Source organism: Copidosoma floridanum, unplaced genomic scaffold (assembly GCF_036245765.1).
Source record: "Copidosoma floridanum isolate Cflo_tuat_1 unplaced genomic scaffold, Cflo_Japanese_pri ptg000013l, whole genome shotgun sequence".
In the NCBI taxonomy this organism is placed as follows: domain Eukaryota; kingdom Metazoa; phylum Arthropoda; class Insecta; order Hymenoptera; family Encyrtidae; genus Copidosoma; species Copidosoma floridanum.
Genome location: NW_028321890.1, coordinates 37,061,745 through 37,079,874, shown reverse-complemented (window position 1 = coordinate 37,079,874; position 18,130 = coordinate 37,061,745). Strand labels below are relative to the sequence as shown.

Below are 18,130 nucleotides of genomic sequence, written 5' to 3'. Positions count from 1 at the left end.
GGGTAGAAATGACCAATAGAAAAAGTTTGCTCAAAAACATATCGCGTCTGAAGCCTTTTCTTGAAGTAAAAGGTCAACAAAAGGAGCTTCTTCGCCACGAATTTTTCCTCCTTCCTGTATACAGCAATCCTACTACTAATTTTTCAAAGATGCGTCTTTGACACAAGTTTCAGCTCGATTATTTACATTTCAACCTCCGTGAAAGAGATGAATATTTTTTTTTTTTTTTTTTTCTCACATTCACGCGCGGCTTCCTGCCATCGAAACAGATACGCAGTTGAACCAGCTCAGGCGGTTTTGAGTCTTTGCGCCGACGGAAATCGATAAATTTGCATATTTCAGAGTCAAGAAGTACAGAAGAAGGAGAAGATGATGATAGAGCATTACCGTCATTATAGAAGAGCACCGGGACGAGGCTTCGAAGAAACGCAAACATAGACGTGTGTGTTTACTTATATCCGCTGTAAAGCTCGAATTTGTCTCTCCCACTGCGTATTATCTGCTAAATCAATGGGTGCGCGCGCACAAGCTCTCCTGCGTATTTTCGTCGACATTTTTCATTTATTTCACCCACGCAACCCCATATCGTACATTACACAAGTTGGAAGATGCTTTTAAAAAATGAAATTTTACAATTTGACGATATATCAGAGTGTCGAAAGCTTCGGGTGTTTTCTCGTCATCGGAACTGGAGTCCTTGGCTTTTCGCGTCTTGAATGGTCTTTTCGACCAAACTGTTCCACTGGTCGGGGCTGTTGTTCACGTACCAGCTGATGATCTTTTCGAACATGATCAGCTGCTTGTCCGTGCAATACTTGCAGGAGGCAACGAACGCCTCGGGGGCCTTACCTAAAGAAAGGAAACACCTGTCACTGAAATATTCGAGCGAAGGGAACACACGGAAGGGTTATCCCATATACGTACTTTTGAAGAAGACGGCGGCATCGGTGGGGCAGGGCGCGGTGTCCATGAAGCAGGCGTAGTAGCTCTCGCGGAGCTCCGAGTTGCCGAGAATAGTCCCCACGTCGAGATCGTCGTAGGTGCTTTCGTACCTTTGCTGGGCAAGGGCTAGAGTTGCCATGGTCACGGTGATTAGTAGTCTCGTTGTCAAAGCCATGGTGCGGCTGTCGCACTGTTTGGCTCTCCAATGAAGCTCGTACCCTCCGGCCACTGGACTATTTATGGATTACGGATGTTTGGGGCGTGATTGCCGAGGAAGCGAGTGTCATGCGTCTTAAACACACGGGCATTTTGATGATGGATCATTCCACGGGAATCATTTGGTCGGTAAGTTATGCAACCGGTACAACGTGTGACTTTCTGCCAACTAATGTATAGTCATGATGCGTGGGTATACATGTCAAGTTTTTTCGGGCAAAGTTGGGACACAACCGGAGATTTGGAGTGTAGCAGGTTGAATTTCATGCGAGTTGGAGCTAGAGGGAGTACAACACAGTGGTACTCTGAATTTACGAGTTTGGTTCGTTGAGCCGAGTCCTCGCACTCGTACAGAGGTGACAAAGTTGCAGGGGTTACCGACTCGTGAATCCTTGAGAAATTTTACTACTTAACTTTTCAATAAAAAAGTTTTGTTTCCAGTTCCACGAAGATAATTTAACTTTTATGGTCTCACAAAAGTGTACATTAATACAATGCAAAGCTATGTAAACACCAGCGGCCAATGGAGAATTTTGAGTGAGACTTGACCGGTTCGTAGGTGTTAATTTATTGCTCATCACGTACTTTGTTTTTTTTTTTTTTTTTTTTGTATTAAGAATAATTGTACACGGCTTGACATGCATTCATTTTTGGTTGCTACTCTTTTTTTCCAACAGTTACAAGTGTATAAGAGACATGGAAGAAAAAAAAAGTAGAATAATTTGTTTCCCAAAAAAAAAAAAAAAAAAATATTCGATCAACAAATATACTCGTGTGGCTGAATCAGCGTCACATTATGTAATTGTGAGCACGAAAACAAATTATATCCCAATGATATAATCCCTGTGATATCGTCATAACTTGTATCGATAGAAAAAAAAAAAGTAGATTGATTGTTTTATGGGCAATTATGGGGACTGAAGCTCGTTAATCATTGCTTAGAAAATTTTTCCGACCCACCAAAAGGATTTCATAATTGAGATAGATTTGCATGAATCAATTTCGCAAAATTCATGAGTTCAATCTCGCAAAGAGTTACATAACGTTTGAATGAAAAAAAAAAAAGTTGTTCAATGTGTTAAGAAAAGACGCGACGATGTTCAACGTTCATCACTCTGTATTAGAAATAATATTGCAAAATCGGTAGTTTTACTTTATGATTATTATTCCAACGAAAGATTCCATCGATTAGAGTAATGACGTTTTTTAGCGATTTTTCTGCCCTCCGGTCAAAATAAACTAGTTTGGAAAGTCTCGACCATACGCGAGCCGATTTATCGGTCATCGGCCATAGCATGTATACACAAGTTCCGCGATCGGCGCGAAACACGTGTCCTTGGCACTAGCACTGCGGAAGGCGGTGTATGAATGTTTGAGCTCACGCACCTGACATTGACTGGGTCTCATCCAATGTCAGATGCGTGTGTGCAAAAACTTGAGGAGCCTTCTACCACGCGAGGCTTGGAGGGGAATAAAAAAAAAGGAAGAATCGAGTGGAAAGGTAAGGAGATCGGTGGTGGACAACCGGCAGGGTGACGTAAAAAAGACGCCAATGAGTCGGAACGCCATATAAAAAGGCACTCGCGATCGGATAGCAGCGACAATCGGTACGGTCTCGTCGTTGTCGTAGTCGTCGCTCGAGTATCTCTGGACATCGTCTCAAAATGAGCCGGGCATTGGGACTGTTCGTGGTGCTCTGCACGCTGGTCAGCGCTGCCCTCGCGGATCAGGAAATTTACTCCGACAAGTACGATTACGTTGACGTCGACCAGATCCTCAGCAACGATCGCATCCGCGAGCAGTACTACAACTGTTTTTTGGACGCCGCCCCCTGTTACACTCCTGACGCCAAGTTCTTCAAAGGTACGCCCACGCGTTGTTCCAACCATACGTGCGCTCGAGTTCAATTGGCACTTTTGTTTTAACTATTCGTTTATCAACTATATTTCACACGAATGTTGTGAATATAGAAATAAGTTATCTAATTTTAGTGATCTATCGCGGATCGAATACCGAGAGGTTGAAGCTGATTATTTTGTTTGCGGTTTTGAGAAACATTAAAAAAACGTATAACTAAATTCTTGGAGATACTTCATGGTTTTGGTAAAAAAATTGATTGTATGCGAAAATTGTGAGTTTAATTGACTTTTAATTAAAATAACTGAAAAATGGTATTCGTAATGTACGCGATTTATTTATTACTGATTAAAATTAGTCGTGCGTAAAGTAAAAATATTTACATTAATTGTAGCTTTTCTCATTATCGTTACTTTTAAAAGTACTATTACACCTAAAAATACTACACATTGTTGAATTAATGTATTTTGTTGGTTGTAAACCTGCACAAGAGATTTAGTTGCCAATAGGGTCTTATTAAAAACAAAAAAAGTTTTATCTTCGACCAAAATTAAAAAAATTGTTTACTTAAAATACATTATGCATCGTCATCTCAATAATTTTATACGGGCTCAAAGCTTATTAAAATGGTAATTTTATTTAAAAACATCTCTCCACCGTTTAGCCTAAGCGGATGCGCGATTTTTTTTTTTTCCATTATTAAAATCATGTATTTTTTTAACAATATTTAAAAAGTGATGCGCTATTTTATAAAATTAAATCTTTTTAATTGCAGATAAGTTTCCAGAGGCAATTGTCACAAAGTGCAGATGGTGTACGGAGAAGCAAAAGATAAGCTTCGAGAAAATCGTGTTGCATTATACGCAAAAGGAGCCCAAGAAGTGGGAAGCTGTTCTTTTGAGAGCTATCAACCAATATCAAAAGAAGAAGACGACGTAAATAATTCCTTCTTGTCTTAATAGTGCGGGTCGCCTTCAAAATTCACGAAAAATACCAAATTGTAGAGTTTTTAAATTCATTCTTCCTTATACAGTAACTATTATGTTAGTAAAAGATCAGTTTCTTTTTAATGAATCTGAGGTGCTTACTCGGGTGGACATTATGAGAGTAATAATAGTATTATTGATGATAGTGGGCTCCGATTGATTAAAATTTTATCGTGTGAGAAAAAAGAAATTGGAAACAGTCTTACTGATTGGAATTTTCTGTGCGCAGTTGTACGAGTGAGCGTGGCACCAATTGTTTCTGTTTAATTTTTTGTTGCTCACCACTCGATCATATTTTCCGTGGATTGTTTACGTTTTTGTTTTCTCTGCTCGCTATCGCTAAATACTACGAATCATATGAGTTGTTTGAGGCAAGTTTTTGTGGGTGTAGGCCCATGCAAATGAGAATTAAATAAAATTATACGCCAGTGACATATTTTTTTTCCTTTAATTTGTGCTCTCCCTCTCTTATGTACCAAATTAGACAGTAATCATCAGCCTCTGCATGTATAATTAAGTTCCTTGTTCGAACGCGCCATTAGTGTGGAGATGTATTACCTATTTGACAGAACAAACTAAATAATGCATGCTAAAGTGCCAAAATTAACCAAGTTCAATCATCTTTTACAAGATGTCATTTTAAATTATTTTAAAAGCTACAGCAAAAAACGGTTAATATTTCAGTTAATTGTACAAAATGGTTCGATTGACTCGAAAATTGCATAGCAGCTTTCAATCAACAACAATATAGTAGTGTAATAGTATGGTAAATTTTTATACCGATGTCCGAAATTTTTTAAATATTATAAGAATGATAATATATGGTTTATAAAAATATATAAAGTATGCAAAAAGATTATACCGAATTCAGTTTCTTTTTCAAGATACGACGTTCGTTTCAGTATAACAAATTTATAAATAGATTATTGGTTATATATTTTTACTTTTTTTTAAGTTCTCTGAATCATGGATATTAAAGTTATTCTATTTATAATAATTACTCACTTATTCCTGAGCAGTATTTATATGCAACCTACAAGTAGTGAAATTTTTGTAACATATAGTTTACTCTTTTATATTTTATATTTTTTGAATTTATTTGAAGGATTAGTAACATGCTTCTGAAGAGGAGTAATTTTTTGCTAGATATACATTCTGAAAAGTTTAGTAAAATACGTAAGGAATTCCCGAGAACTTCTATATGAGTACAATATGCATTATTTTGTATTTACTTAATTACTCGCGGAATGAAAGACAAACGGATTTATAGTTATAGTAAAGTTATACGTTATTTTAGTTTGAAATTCGTTTTTTATAAATTAATTGATCCAAGCACTTTTGAAGAGGAGCATCAAAGGTGAAAAGTAAAAAGATTCAATGCATTTTTTAAACAAATATACATCTAATATATAACACATAAGTGTACATAACTTTATCATTAACATTCGTTATACAAAGATGCAAAATATATACATTATTTATACGATTTGCGTGATTTTATTATATTCCAAAGACGTTTGAATTTTATTTTGCAGTATACAGTTTCTTCAAGTTTTACAGTTCATCAAAAACAATATTTTAAATCACAAATATACTACAAGCCTAAGCAAATTACATAAAATATTAAAAATGCTCTTAATAAAAAAATTTCCAAAATCTAAACTGCGGTTAAACTACATAAAAATTTAACAATAGTTTTACTAACGAAAATTTATTATTAATAATATCCAAGAAAAATCCTAAATTAAAGTTAAATAATTATATTAAACAAGAAAAATCACATAAATATGGTATTTATTAGATTATAGATCGAGTGAAAGACCAATAAGACTTGGGTGCTCTCAGATAACAATTAATGACCAACGTTCGTTGAAAATTTTTCAGAAAACTTTTTTGTCTTGCTTCCATAAAAAAAAATATATATATATATATATATATATATTTTTTATTTGGTGTACTGTGTGGAATGTGAGTACAATCCCAACTGAGATATCATGGCTCATCGGCGTAAGAAGTTCCCTGGAAACATAACGCAAATGCGTTTTTTTTTTAATGTGGCATTTTTCAATAAAAATGAATGAAGCAAATACAATGGCTGATTTGATAGTTTATTTTTTAAATTTGAAAAATTACAGACACTTCAGATGTGCGTCATACGTTTGTGCATCGTATTAAAAACGATTGATTAACAAACCAATTCTATAAATATTTTAACTGTAACGTAATTGTAAATAAAATTTAACAATTGTACGCATAAAACTTTTTTTTAAAACATAATTATACTATGGAAACCACAAAATTGACATAAATCAAGTATAAAAATCTTTTGTCATGCTTTCATACCAAAGTATGAGTTTTTTATCACATTTTAGGCATAACGTAATTTGTGCTTTATAAAATTGGCATTGCAATTGACTGTATGTAATGATAAAAGTAACGTCTATCGTGTTCCGGCTTTGTGTACCTTCAGAAAAGTTTTGAGGCCCAGAGTGACAGCAACGCCTAAGCCAAACATTATCAGATGCGGCAGATATTTTATTCCTGGAATGTCGGGCCTCTTGGCCATCAACAGTGACAGGAATTTTAATTTTCCATCCGAGTACGGAGGGTACCGGGAACTGCAATGACAAATATTTATGTTTTGGTATAAATCTTGCAAGTGCTGACATAGTTATGAGTAATTTTTCTCACTTTCTCGATGAATTTTTTATAAAATGCGAATCGTACTTACGATGCCAACGTTTCTCCGATGATGTTAAAATTTTTAATTAGGCAGCCCTTCGGATGAACGAACGTGTCGTACGAAAGTTTTCCGTGATAGGCGCCCATTCCTGAGGCTCCAATACCACCAAACGGCAAAGTATCAACTGTAAAAGTTCAGAAATCGTGACGCTTGATGACTCTCAGGTATGCAACTCAATGCAATGTGACAAAAATTGAATATTCACGAATAATTTTAATTAAATTTATAACACACACCCACGATATGGTATACTTAAATTTAATTAAATTAAAGATGGTGCATGCGTTAATAAGCAGGCAATGGTTTTCAAAGTAAAGCTTGGTACACAATGTACTTATGCATATTTTCTATGTACATAAAATTAGATTTCGATGGAAGCTTACCTAGCGCGTGCAACATAGTGTCGTTAACCAAAATATTGCCACTAGATGTATCATTTATTATCAGATTAAGCTCATCCATATCGGAACCAAAGAGATAGAGGGCTAAAGGTTTATCACTGTATCAAAGTACAAGCAAACATGCAATTAACATATGTACATATGCAATCATTGTAATAGCTTATATACCAATTGGGACTACCACAGTTATACTTTGATTTAATGTAGCTACATTTAATTTAAACGAATTATTACCAATACCACCACATCCAAACGAATAGAAAAATCAATTGATTACAGAAAAACTATCACCAAATGTCCCATAGCCCAAGTATATTCATAACTAAAGTAATACACAATTTAGCAATACAGTTAAAATTTACAAAATCAGTAGCAAGCAGGAAAAATTTTAAATACTTTTTTCTAGATTACTTGAAAATGAGTTGGTCTAGAAGATTTTAAGTAACGTCGCATGAGAACAAAAAGCTGTAAATGGGTTATTAACGTTGTATTTTAATGGTTTTAGAGGTAAAACTTAATTATTAGATACGTTCAAGACTAGATACATAGGTCGATTGACTAGTGATCCAAGCGCGCCCCTCTCCTTACATATAATATAGCTTGTACTTATACTACTGTAAAGCTTAAACAAACAGGCTCAAACGAACAAAATTTATTGTAGAATGACTACACTACGCAATCACCAGAGACGAGTATTGCCTAACTCACCCCCATACTGCATTATTGTATCGTTGACACACACAGACCCAGACTGAGTTTGTTTTATGAACAGATTTTGTACGTTTGTATCCTTGGAAAAAATGTACAATGTGAGGGGAGAGTCACTATATTACAGAAAATTAATTTTAGTTGGCATCTTGGGGAGCAGTAAAACCGTCAATCTCCTTCATTTAATTAATCATTGACAATGTAAAATTAATTTGATCGAAAAAAGAATTTTGTTTTAAGAAAATCACATAAAAAAAAAATTAGGATATTGACGTAAAAAAATGTCTGAACCACTTTCGTATATCAAATTAAATTTACATTAGTTTAGAATTAAATGCTAAAAAATTGGTAGTACTACTCAAATTTTACCACATACAGAAATTCTAGATTTATCTGAACGTTAAAAAATGTTGAATTACTTTTTATAACTTACCGCTCATTGATAAACTTTATTGCTTCATAAGCATTACTGACAGTTATAATAGGTAGTATTGGTCCAAAAATTTCTTCTTTCATAACTGGATCGGTGGGCCTAACATTCACAAGAATTGTTGGTGCAATGTATTTATCAGCAGAATCAACTTGTCCTCCTAATGCTACCTCTCCATTGGATAAAAAGTTTACCAAACGTCTGAAGACAAAAAATTTAATTTAAAACATTTTCTTTCTTTTACATTAAATTGAATGTGTTTGTTTCAATAAAGTCTTACTGATAATGCTTATCGCTCACAATCCGACAAAGATCTGGACTCTGTTGTGGATTATCGCCATACCATTCTTTTAAAACTTTTTTTGCTTCCTTAACAAATGCATTTTGGACTTCTGTTGTACACATTATGTAGTCAGGTGCTATGCAAGTTTGACCAACGTTGATAAATTTTCCCCACAAAACTCGTTTGGTTGTAATATTAATATCTGCAGTATTATCAATGTAGACAGGGCTAATAATAAAAATTTAAATACGACGTTATAAATTTTAACTAGTATTTGACAAACGGGGAATTTTCACTACAAGTACCTTTTTCCACCAAGTTCTAATGTCACCGGAGTAAGAAATTTATTTGCCGCATCACGTACAATGCGTCCCACTGTTGTTGAACCAGTGTAAAAAATATAATCAAATTTTTGTTTTAGTAACTCACTGGTTTCATTTACACCACCACAAACAACCTTGTAGCATTCCTGAGAATATTGAAATTTAATAAATGCATGTTTATCGAAATTCGAGTATCAGACGAATTTTAATACGTACGTTATCTAAATACTTTGGAACAAGTTCGCTTATTAATTTAGCAGTTGCTACTGACACTTCAGATGGTTTTAGTATCACACAGTTTCCAGCAGCAATTGCTCCCATAAACGGCGCAATTGTCAACTGCAAAGGATAGTTCCAAGCACCAATCACCAAGACGACACCATATGGCTCTTTGTGTATAACAACGCCATCCAACATATTAACAAACGTTTTATGTGGCTATAATAAAAAATTTATAATGTGTAACGTTCGACATTTTACTTTCGACTTTTTTTAAAACTATTAATTTACTCTTTCTGGAGCAGACCACTCCTTAATGTGCATCAGCATGTGTTTGATCTCATTGATGGTGTAATCAATCTCAAGGACCGAATTTTCAAATTTACTCTGAAAATAATTCATCAAGGCAATTAATTATGATTGCTTTCAGAAAAGAGGATGTTTCATGGAATATTTACTCTTCGCAAATCTGCGTTTAATGCTGCGTTCCACTCGGCTCGATGTTCGGCCAACATTTTTTGCAGTAATTTAAGTTGTTTGATTCTGAATTCCAGTGGACGAGTTTTTCCTCCATAATAAGTTTCCCTCGCAGACTGAACCACCTAAAATTAAATGTATTATTTTAATGCGAAAAACAGTAAAGAAATTTTAAATTAAATTAAATGGTTTTTCAGCTTACATCTGCATAGTTGGACATGTCTTTGCCGTTGGTAGGAACTGGAATTTAATAACGAGCAAGCGATAAGTTAAAACAATAGTACATAATTTATTTTTGATAAGTTTTTTCCTGGTACGACTACTAATTTAATTAAAATATTTTAAAGACAATAAAAAATACGATGCAATGGTATTAGAAACTATGAGAAAAATTAATAAAAAAAAAAGTAAAACTCGATAAAATTGATAAAAAAAATTTTTATCACCCATTTATTTCAGAGTCATAAATTTATTGTAAGTAAAGCGTGAAAATAACTTTACGTGATAAAAAAAAAGGTATCGATAATCAGAAGATCAATAAAACAAAATTTAGCTGCCAAATCTCCGCCGCTATAAATACCGTAAAATACAAAATTTAACTTCATGTATCCCTATACACTACTGTGTGTATCCCTATAATAAATCAAATTGAGCGGGTGCATGAAGTTGAATTTGGTATTTTTTACATCTAATGGCTGAATTAAGTTCCATGCTAGGTAAGGTCAAGTACTTCAATTTTGCGCAAATAAGGAATACTTTTAGGAAGATACAAAGAAAAATACCAAAGTTGCAATGCATTGTGGTAAACTCGATCGAAGCAACTAAAAAGACAGGCGGTAAAAAGGAGAGAGGGGTCGAAAGCAAGTAATACCGGTTTTGAGGTATGAAGGTGTTGTTTCGTGGCATCGTTAGATGGTGGGAGCTATCTTTGGTGACGAGAAAAATGGTAAAAACTGTTTTAGTAGTTAGATAATTATTCGTATGATCATCGCTGTGACGTTAGCTAAATCATGAAAAAGAAGCTGTAGACGTGTATCGTCAGAGAGACTATTCACCAATACAAGTGTAGAACGACAAATAAATCATATTATGTACAGAGAGAAAGTCTACTGCTCATTAATATAAGTACTTGCATTATTGTACCTATATAAATATGTAAACTACTATCGTGAACTGTTAGTAACATACGGATACACGTTGCTTCTACAATACTAGTCACGTAGACAAGTGCCAGTGAAAATCTAATGCAACTTTATAATTTTTCGAAACACACACATACAAATATCGCACCAAACATATAAGTGTACCTACGTGTTTTTCTTAGATGGTCAACTATTTTTTATAAGTATGTCTGAATTATTTTGATAACAGTAATCAGACTAGGGAAAAAATAAAAAATGAATAATTGAAAAAAAAAAAAAAAAATTCTACTAGCAGCAGAGAAGAATTTAAAAAAACGAGCGACTGCATCTACGCAAAAAACTACGTTTCAGTTTCCTTATAAGATGCAACTACCGCAATAGTTACCAGAAGGAAAAAAGTCTAATTGTGGTACGTGATTGATGCTGCTATACATCTTAACGAGTTACATTTACTTCTTTCAGCTAATAATATATTCTTTAGTATTGTCATTAAATATTGTTTTTATTGTTGGATGTGTGTGTTTTTTTTTTTTTTAATTTTCCTGAAATATCAAGCAGCATAAGGCGGAAAGTTGTCATTATGAAAAATATCTACATCTTTTTTAATTTCATTTTAATCTAAAATGTCAAACTTCTAATTGTGTCGATTAAAACTTAGACTGACTTTGGACTATTATTTGATTTTTTTAATGATGAAAGTATTTCTTATGTACAAAAAAGTTTATACTGTAATAGTCAATAAAAGAATTTCTGCTGTCTATAAACTTTTTTCCTCCAAAAGACAATCATCAGGATGAAATTAAAGGTAATGACGGACGAGCCAAAAAACCGATACATAAAAGATCTACAGCCATATATTTCTCGATCCCAAGTAAACCCACACTCGCACACAAACGCGCGCACATACACACATAATATCCATCTTCAAGGTTAAACCAATCTTATTTTCAGCATATAATTTCTATTATTTTGGTGCTAAACTTTTTTTTCTTTCGATTGGCTATAAAGTATCACGTTACGGTATAAAAACGAAAGTATCCTTAAAATGTACAGCCAATCGGATAAACACTTTTGCTCTAGTAAAAATATAACGCACAATAGAATAAAATGCTCGCACTAATCTAAAAAATAAAGTGAAAAAGGGTGTCACACTTACTGCTGGTATAATGTGTTTGAGTACAGGTGAGTATAAGATCACAAGTCACCTGATGACTAAAATATATGTATGGATGTGATACGATTCTACTAAAATGCGGAGCAAAAGAGTAACTGAGAGGGTATACTGCTGCGGGTACAGCTGATATTATACTGACCGAGACTGGAATAGATGCGAGTTGCTCCAAAGTTTCCTCGATTTTTTTTCTGGATATCACATACTTATCTTGCGTTTATAGCCGCGATGCAGCTGCTACACTGTTTATCTGCCCACCACTCGAGATACGATTTTTATTCTTCTTTCCTCATTCGGACTATAATTGTAATAGTGCGTCACCGGCTTACCAACTATACATGTAATCCTTACAGCTTATAAGTATTTTCTTTCTGTGCTATACATTACTATGGCAATGTTTTGTTTTGACAGAGTATACTAGGCATTCTGTGCCTCCTGTGTGTGGGTGCATAGAAGGGGGTCGGTGCACTACAGTCTATTGGATATTATTTTTCTTAGTGAGTTGTCCGAAAGAAGAAAGAGAAGATTAAGTTTTATGATGCTGGATCTAGTAACCAAACGACGCGAAAGAGGTCGCGAGAATACTCCTTGAGAGTTTTACTTTTAATACCTACTCTATTTTCCGATGGTAACTCGGCAAAACTTGATTTAATTTGAAATTTTATCATACCTCAAGTTTTTTTAACACTACATGATTTTTTATTTAAATTTTCTTGGCAAATTTCGGATGAGTCAAATTGTGTTGTCTACTGAACACTTAAAGTATATAAATTTAATTAAACCATATTTGTATACCATTGCCATTGTAACGTGATGATACATTGGCGGGCTCTACTTGAATTTTTACCGCGTCTCCATTATACTCCGCGTCTTGCTCAAACAACTTTGTCATCTTTGTTTCAATGAGCTGATTTTAAATCTGCAAATCACACATTTGACTTTATTTTTAAATGTTTAACGCTTTCGCTAATGGCTCTGCATAACTTAGCCATTTGCTCAACAAACTAAATACATTTACTTACACACGGTTTATCCGATGAACAACGAACAAAAATGGTATAAAATACGTAGATGTAATTTTCAATGGCTATAGGTGCACTTTTTCTCAAAATTAATCAAAAATAATTTTAATCCGTATGGTAGTTAATTAAACACGGTACTTTACGATGTACTGCATGATGCACATAAATGATACGATCGAAACTCACAGGAATTTTCATTCCTTTATTTGTTTACTTATTAATTAAACACTTTATCTATTATAGCTGATGAGAAGTATAATAATCACAAAATAACTTCACTATAAATTTTTTATACAATAAAGCATCAAAAATAATGAGCTGTTTATTCGATTACTCCTCATCACAAAGCATTACACTCGAGCACTACTTTTTTTTTTGTTTTCATATAAAATAAATTAAAATTGCGTGAAAAAAAAGGCACAAGTAAATCGAGACGGATCAATTATTTTTATCCAAACACCGACCGAACAGTTCGACTTTCCACGCTCGTCTGACTCAGCTCCTTGTACTTACACAGCAACCCCTGAGCTATTACTGTACCGGCTCGAAGACGTAGTTTACGACTCAAGTACGTTCTATGCTCCGATCCTTCATTAAAGTTTCAGAGGAGACAAGAGTGTTAGTCTTGTTAGCGGCCTTAAATAGAAGATGACACGAAGGTAAACCAGCTAGAGCTCACGTGTCGGGCCATTATTCATGCCACTGATGGCTCGTGAACATAAGTTAACCATATACCTACTCCTCGTTGACGGAGGATCGAATCTTTCGTGCCGTGGGGTTGTGTCGTTTATTTGATCGTACGTAATATGCAAGTACATAAGAAAACCTTTGGTGACTTTGGTCTTTTCGTAATGTGTATGTCCTAAGGAAAGTTGCTGACTCAAAGTATAGACGAGAATACGGTGATTAAATAATGGCCGTAGCGACAAAATTGTTATGTACGAGTATAGCACTCGGCGACACCTCGATATGTGAGTTTTTGTATTAGAAGAGAGTCTAAAGTCATATACGTATAGATGATCGAATACAATGCATTCACGAAAGGACGAAGAAATTATTTCACCACGTGAGAAAACAATAGGTTTTTTTCAGCAATGGTTGGTCGAACTCACTTTAAATTAAGCGCGTCGGAAAAGGTTGTAAATAAAACTTGGGTTTTGAAATACTATTTGAGTTAAAAGTTATACGAACAAACCAAGCTTATTTTTCGTTAAATTTTAATAGTTTTTCGTAACTTTAGATCAGAAGATTACTTTTTGTCCTACAAATTTTTCTTCAAAAACCATAGATTAAAGTACTTTATTGTAAATCTTTTTCTCTTTACATTAATTTTACGTTTCCTTAGAAAAAACCAAGTAAGCACCATCGACACGGGTTGAGCTACTTATACGATCAATATTTAGTTTTTGAGCTACCTGGAATCTAAAGTTTTCAATCGCAAAAAATGTAGATCGAAATGTGATTTCAGAAGAGCGAGACAACACTATATTCAAAAAAATAAATAGTAATTGGTTAGTGATTAAAAAAAAAAAATTACCTCACTTATCTGAAACAAATACCATTCCAAGCTTGTTGTTGGAGAAGCTTCCAACTTCAAGTAGCTATTTGACGCGCAAATACTGTCTAATACTCATACGTATTTTCTGATAGAAGAAAAAACATCCCGATGATTAACAGAATATTGAGTACTTCAGAAATAAAAAATAAAAAAACATTAAAAAACAGCTGATTGCGCGAGTGCTAGAATTATCCTTGAAAGTATTATTCTCGCAGAGCGGCCTTTTGCTTACTGACGGCTATCTAAAAACAGCAGCAGCCGCAGTGCCGCGTACAAAATGCAAATCATGGGTTTGCGGTACGGGACAAAAGCGCCCAGGACTGCAATCATCTCTTGCCTTTGCACTTATTATACTAAATGTAGCTACAAAAAAATTTACTAGGTGAAACTCGCGATAGTTGGTTTCGAATCAGTATAAACTTTTTTCCCTCTGATAAAGATCATCCCAAAGTTCTACCGTTTTATTTTACGTGCGTCATTTCAAAGTTTTGCAACTCCTAGTATACACAAAAGTGGCGTTTGTTGTAAACGACACCAAGTCGAGTAAAAAGTATAGCAATACAGTTCATATTTCTCGTCTATCCTCTTTCACTTCCTACTAGTAACAATAAAAAAGTAAGTTTCATAAGTGATAGATTCAATAATTTTTCAGGAAATTTCATTCATTATCTTAGAAGTCGGATGATTATTATAGGTTAATTAGTTTATTGGATTAATAAGCCGCGCTAAACTAATACATGACGTATGTCCGTATATTACTTTATTCGTCATGGTGAATAATTGAGGTTTGGAAAACGTCACATGATTTGGCAAGAAGAACAAAATGACTATAAGCTTATAAAAAAGGAAATGTAATGAGTACCGCGTAAGATTTTGACGAACGCAAAAATACTTATTTTTATAAAAGTCGTACCGTTTGTGTGAGATACTATTGTGAATATTGATTCACTGTAGTACTACCGATTTTCTACAAATATCTAATGATTTTTTTGTATCCAGATTTTCTAACTTGCGTTTGATTTACTTGGTCTATTTTCAGAACAAGGAGAGAATTTAAGGTTTACTTTTTATGACGTATCCATCGTAATAACAGACATCACAATATTACGTACAAATCAAACTTACTTTTTCTCTCGCGAATCTAGCACCCCTTTAGCGTTGTCGAAAAGTTGATGAAACAATGAGGGTTTATAGTAAAAATCTTAGTGTACACTTGCAACGTGACAACGTGTCACTTTACTGATTATTCGGTAGCAGAGACTAAACCATCAGTCAAAGTTGGTTAAACACCGACTGCAGTAATCTAATGAATATCGCAAGGCGCACTTATGACAAAATACGTGTAGTCAATTATATTGGTGCAATTAAGGAGTGTACAAAAGTATGATTGTACAAATGACGAGGAAGTATTTTTTATCGGAAAAATCGGTATGATACGTGATATAGTTTGAAAAATAATTGATATTGATGACTTAGCTAACGCCAGAACGTAATTATTAAAATCTTGGAAATCATACATACATACATATAATTTATTTATTTATTTTGCTGATTAGTGAAAAAAGGGTCAGATACCCTTTTCTTGGTTGAGATATATGTGTCATTAAGCAGAATCTATTGCTTACTAAAAAAGTAAGCTCCCATCTGACCTAATTGTTTCAACCGTTTATTAGTTTACTTTCGGAAATTGTCGACTCAAAATAATCTAGTATTTTTCTAAAATATCCCAAGATTTTTTTGTATTCAATTTTATGTGAATTCTTACGAACGCAAGATCCGATTGTTTACGATTCGATTATCATCAAAACATTTTATATATTTATTAGACATTAAAATTAAACTTTTTTTTGTAGAAGTTCTTGAACTTGTATCTTTTTTCGGGGATATCTAATTTACGACATGTTTTTATTTGCAGACTAATAATTTTTACTTAATTTTATGGAGTATAAGTGGATTGCACTTAAAAAAAGCCATTCGATATCGACTCTATTATAACCACTTGGTTTTTTTTTTTTTTAAAACCAGCAGTTCCAGTTATGCAAAGAGCATTCCAATCAGAATTTTTTTTTTCTTCATACAAACATATTCAGGTTAACAAAAAATAAATAAAAACAACTGTAGACGATTACTTTTTTCGAACAGACAACGAAAACATTGACATCATTTTCCATTCGTGTTTCCAATAAAGTTAAGTCATTTCAGTAAATATGCTGGAATTTAAATAACAACAAAACAACAAAGTCCTGTGTTGCTGCCACTTTGAAAAACAGTTGGTTTTATCAAACCTTTATTTAAATTATTTATTCATTTTCAAGCAAGGAATTTCTCTAAATCACATTTATAGAACTGATGATCAACAATCGACTAAAAAAAATTGCCATTTTTTAATTGCCAAATTGAATTCTTACATAGTTTTTACGCTTAAAATTAATTCCCAAATGGGTAATCTTGAAAATGAACCCACAACAAAATAACAAAAATATGACTCTGTATAACACGCGCTCGATTAGACAGTCACACTCAATAATTAATTTGCACGGCAACTCTCGCCAACGACGTATCCAAACAAGCGAAGATTACAACTCGAAGTACTTACACATATATACATAAAATTAAAGCGAGCAAACGTGTGCATAGTCCATAATGTATATGTATATACAAGCGATGCTTACCTTCGGTCATCCGTTCAATTACCACCGCCACTGCGGCCGGCTCCTCAGGCTCCAGATCGACTCCCCGCGACTCCTCCCCCGCGATGTCTATAGCCACTGAATCGGCCGGCCGGCCGTTCGCTTCGCTCATCTCCAGCACTACTTGCTCGGCCTGCGCGCAATAATTACATCAGCCGCTCTCTCTCTCTCTCTCGTCCACTTTTGTCGTCGATCGCGATATTATAACATGCATATATATATATACGAACTCGCGAGCCGTCGAGTGATTAATCAATTATTACATGGTTTACACGGTCAGCTACGCAGAAACGACGAGCTGAATAACGCACGCGGCTGCCTGTATATTGCCGAGGAGAGACACGCTCGCGCCCACAAATGTGCGTGTCGAGTATACAAGTGCTTGGTCTAAAATAAGAGCGGAGTCGGGGGAGGGACCGGCGTGACTGCGCCCGCAGATGCGCAAGTGCGTCTGCGATAATATGAGGAAAAAAAAGAAGAAGAGTGGGATGCTGCGACATTAAGCGAGATATGGGCCTTTGACGGCTGTCCTCCCTGCTATACGCGTGGATTTGAATTTACGAAGCCCGTGAGCCGCGCGGTTGGTGTACAGGGAAAGTAAATCGGCGAGCGATTACGAACGAGTCTGGCAATTTTGCGCGGTAGTAAAGTTATGTTTGCGCTTGTCATTAATATGTACCCGGTTGCAGTTGACGCGGAAGCCGGGCGCGTAATCATCAGTATGGCGAAACGAAGTGTACGTACAAGTCACGGTGACTTTGATATTAATTTTACGCGTCGGTGTTGTTTTTACTCTTTGCAGACGGGAGAGGAGTAGCTATACCACTTGGGCCGTGCGGTGGGGCCCGACGGGGAGATTGCGTTATACGCAATGCGATTGGACAATAAATGATGGATATTAGGGAGGGAAACGCTTTCGAAATTACTTCAAGGGATGCTTGACTCAAAATTGAAATGTACGC

General features: G+C 34.8%; 3 protein-coding genes across 7 annotated transcripts; 1 reads left to right on the top strand and 2 right to left on the bottom strand.

Moving 5' to 3' along the window:
* Positions 1-539: 539 nt before the first annotated feature.
* On the bottom strand, positions 540-1,336 carry LOC106642287 (ejaculatory bulb-specific protein 3-like). Its single transcript, XM_014357019.2, has 2 exons — positions 925-1,336; positions 540-849 (listed from the first exon to the last, which is right to left on the bottom strand). The coding sequence occupies exons 1-2, from the start codon at positions 1,115-1,117 to the stop codon at positions 680-682; spliced, it is 363 nt and encodes a 120-aa protein (XP_014212505.2). The 5' UTR covers positions 1,118-1,336; the 3' UTR covers positions 540-679.
* Positions 1,337-2,751: 1,415 nt separating this feature from the next.
* LOC106642286 (allergen Tha p 1-like) lies at positions 2,752-4,433 on the top strand. Its single transcript, XM_014357018.3, has 2 exons — positions 2,752-3,021; positions 3,791-4,433. Exons 1-2 carry the CDS (start codon positions 2,823-2,825, stop codon positions 3,952-3,954), a joined length of 363 nt encoding a protein of 120 aa, XP_014212504.2. The 5' UTR covers positions 2,752-2,822; the 3' UTR covers positions 3,955-4,433.
* Positions 4,434-5,923: 1,490 nt separating this feature from the next.
* Positions 5,924-17,296, bottom strand: Aldh-III (Aldehyde dehydrogenase type III). Of its 5 annotated transcripts, none has more exons than XM_089591724.1 (12): positions 17,151-17,296; positions 9,788-9,825; positions 9,567-9,710; positions 9,400-9,495; positions 9,106-9,327; positions 8,872-9,035; positions 8,564-8,794; positions 8,287-8,484; positions 7,854-7,969; positions 6,733-6,868; positions 6,466-6,619; positions 5,924-6,020 (listed from the first exon to the last, which is right to left on the bottom strand). In XM_089591724.1, the coding sequence occupies exons 1-12, from the start codon at positions 17,278-17,280 to the stop codon at positions 5,994-5,996; spliced, it is 1,656 nt and encodes a 551-aa protein (XP_089447850.1). In that variant the 5' UTR covers positions 17,281-17,296; the 3' UTR covers positions 5,924-5,993. The 5 variants fall into 5 exon arrangements, with proteins under 5 accessions (XP_089447850.1, XP_089447851.1, XP_089447852.1 ...); XM_089591725.1 differs by lacking the exon at positions 7,854-7,969 and adding an exon at positions 7,128-7,243; XM_089591726.1 differs by lacking the exon at positions 17,151-17,296 and adding an exon at positions 12,694-12,809.
* Between the last annotated feature and the right edge of the window lie 834 nt (positions 17,297-18,130).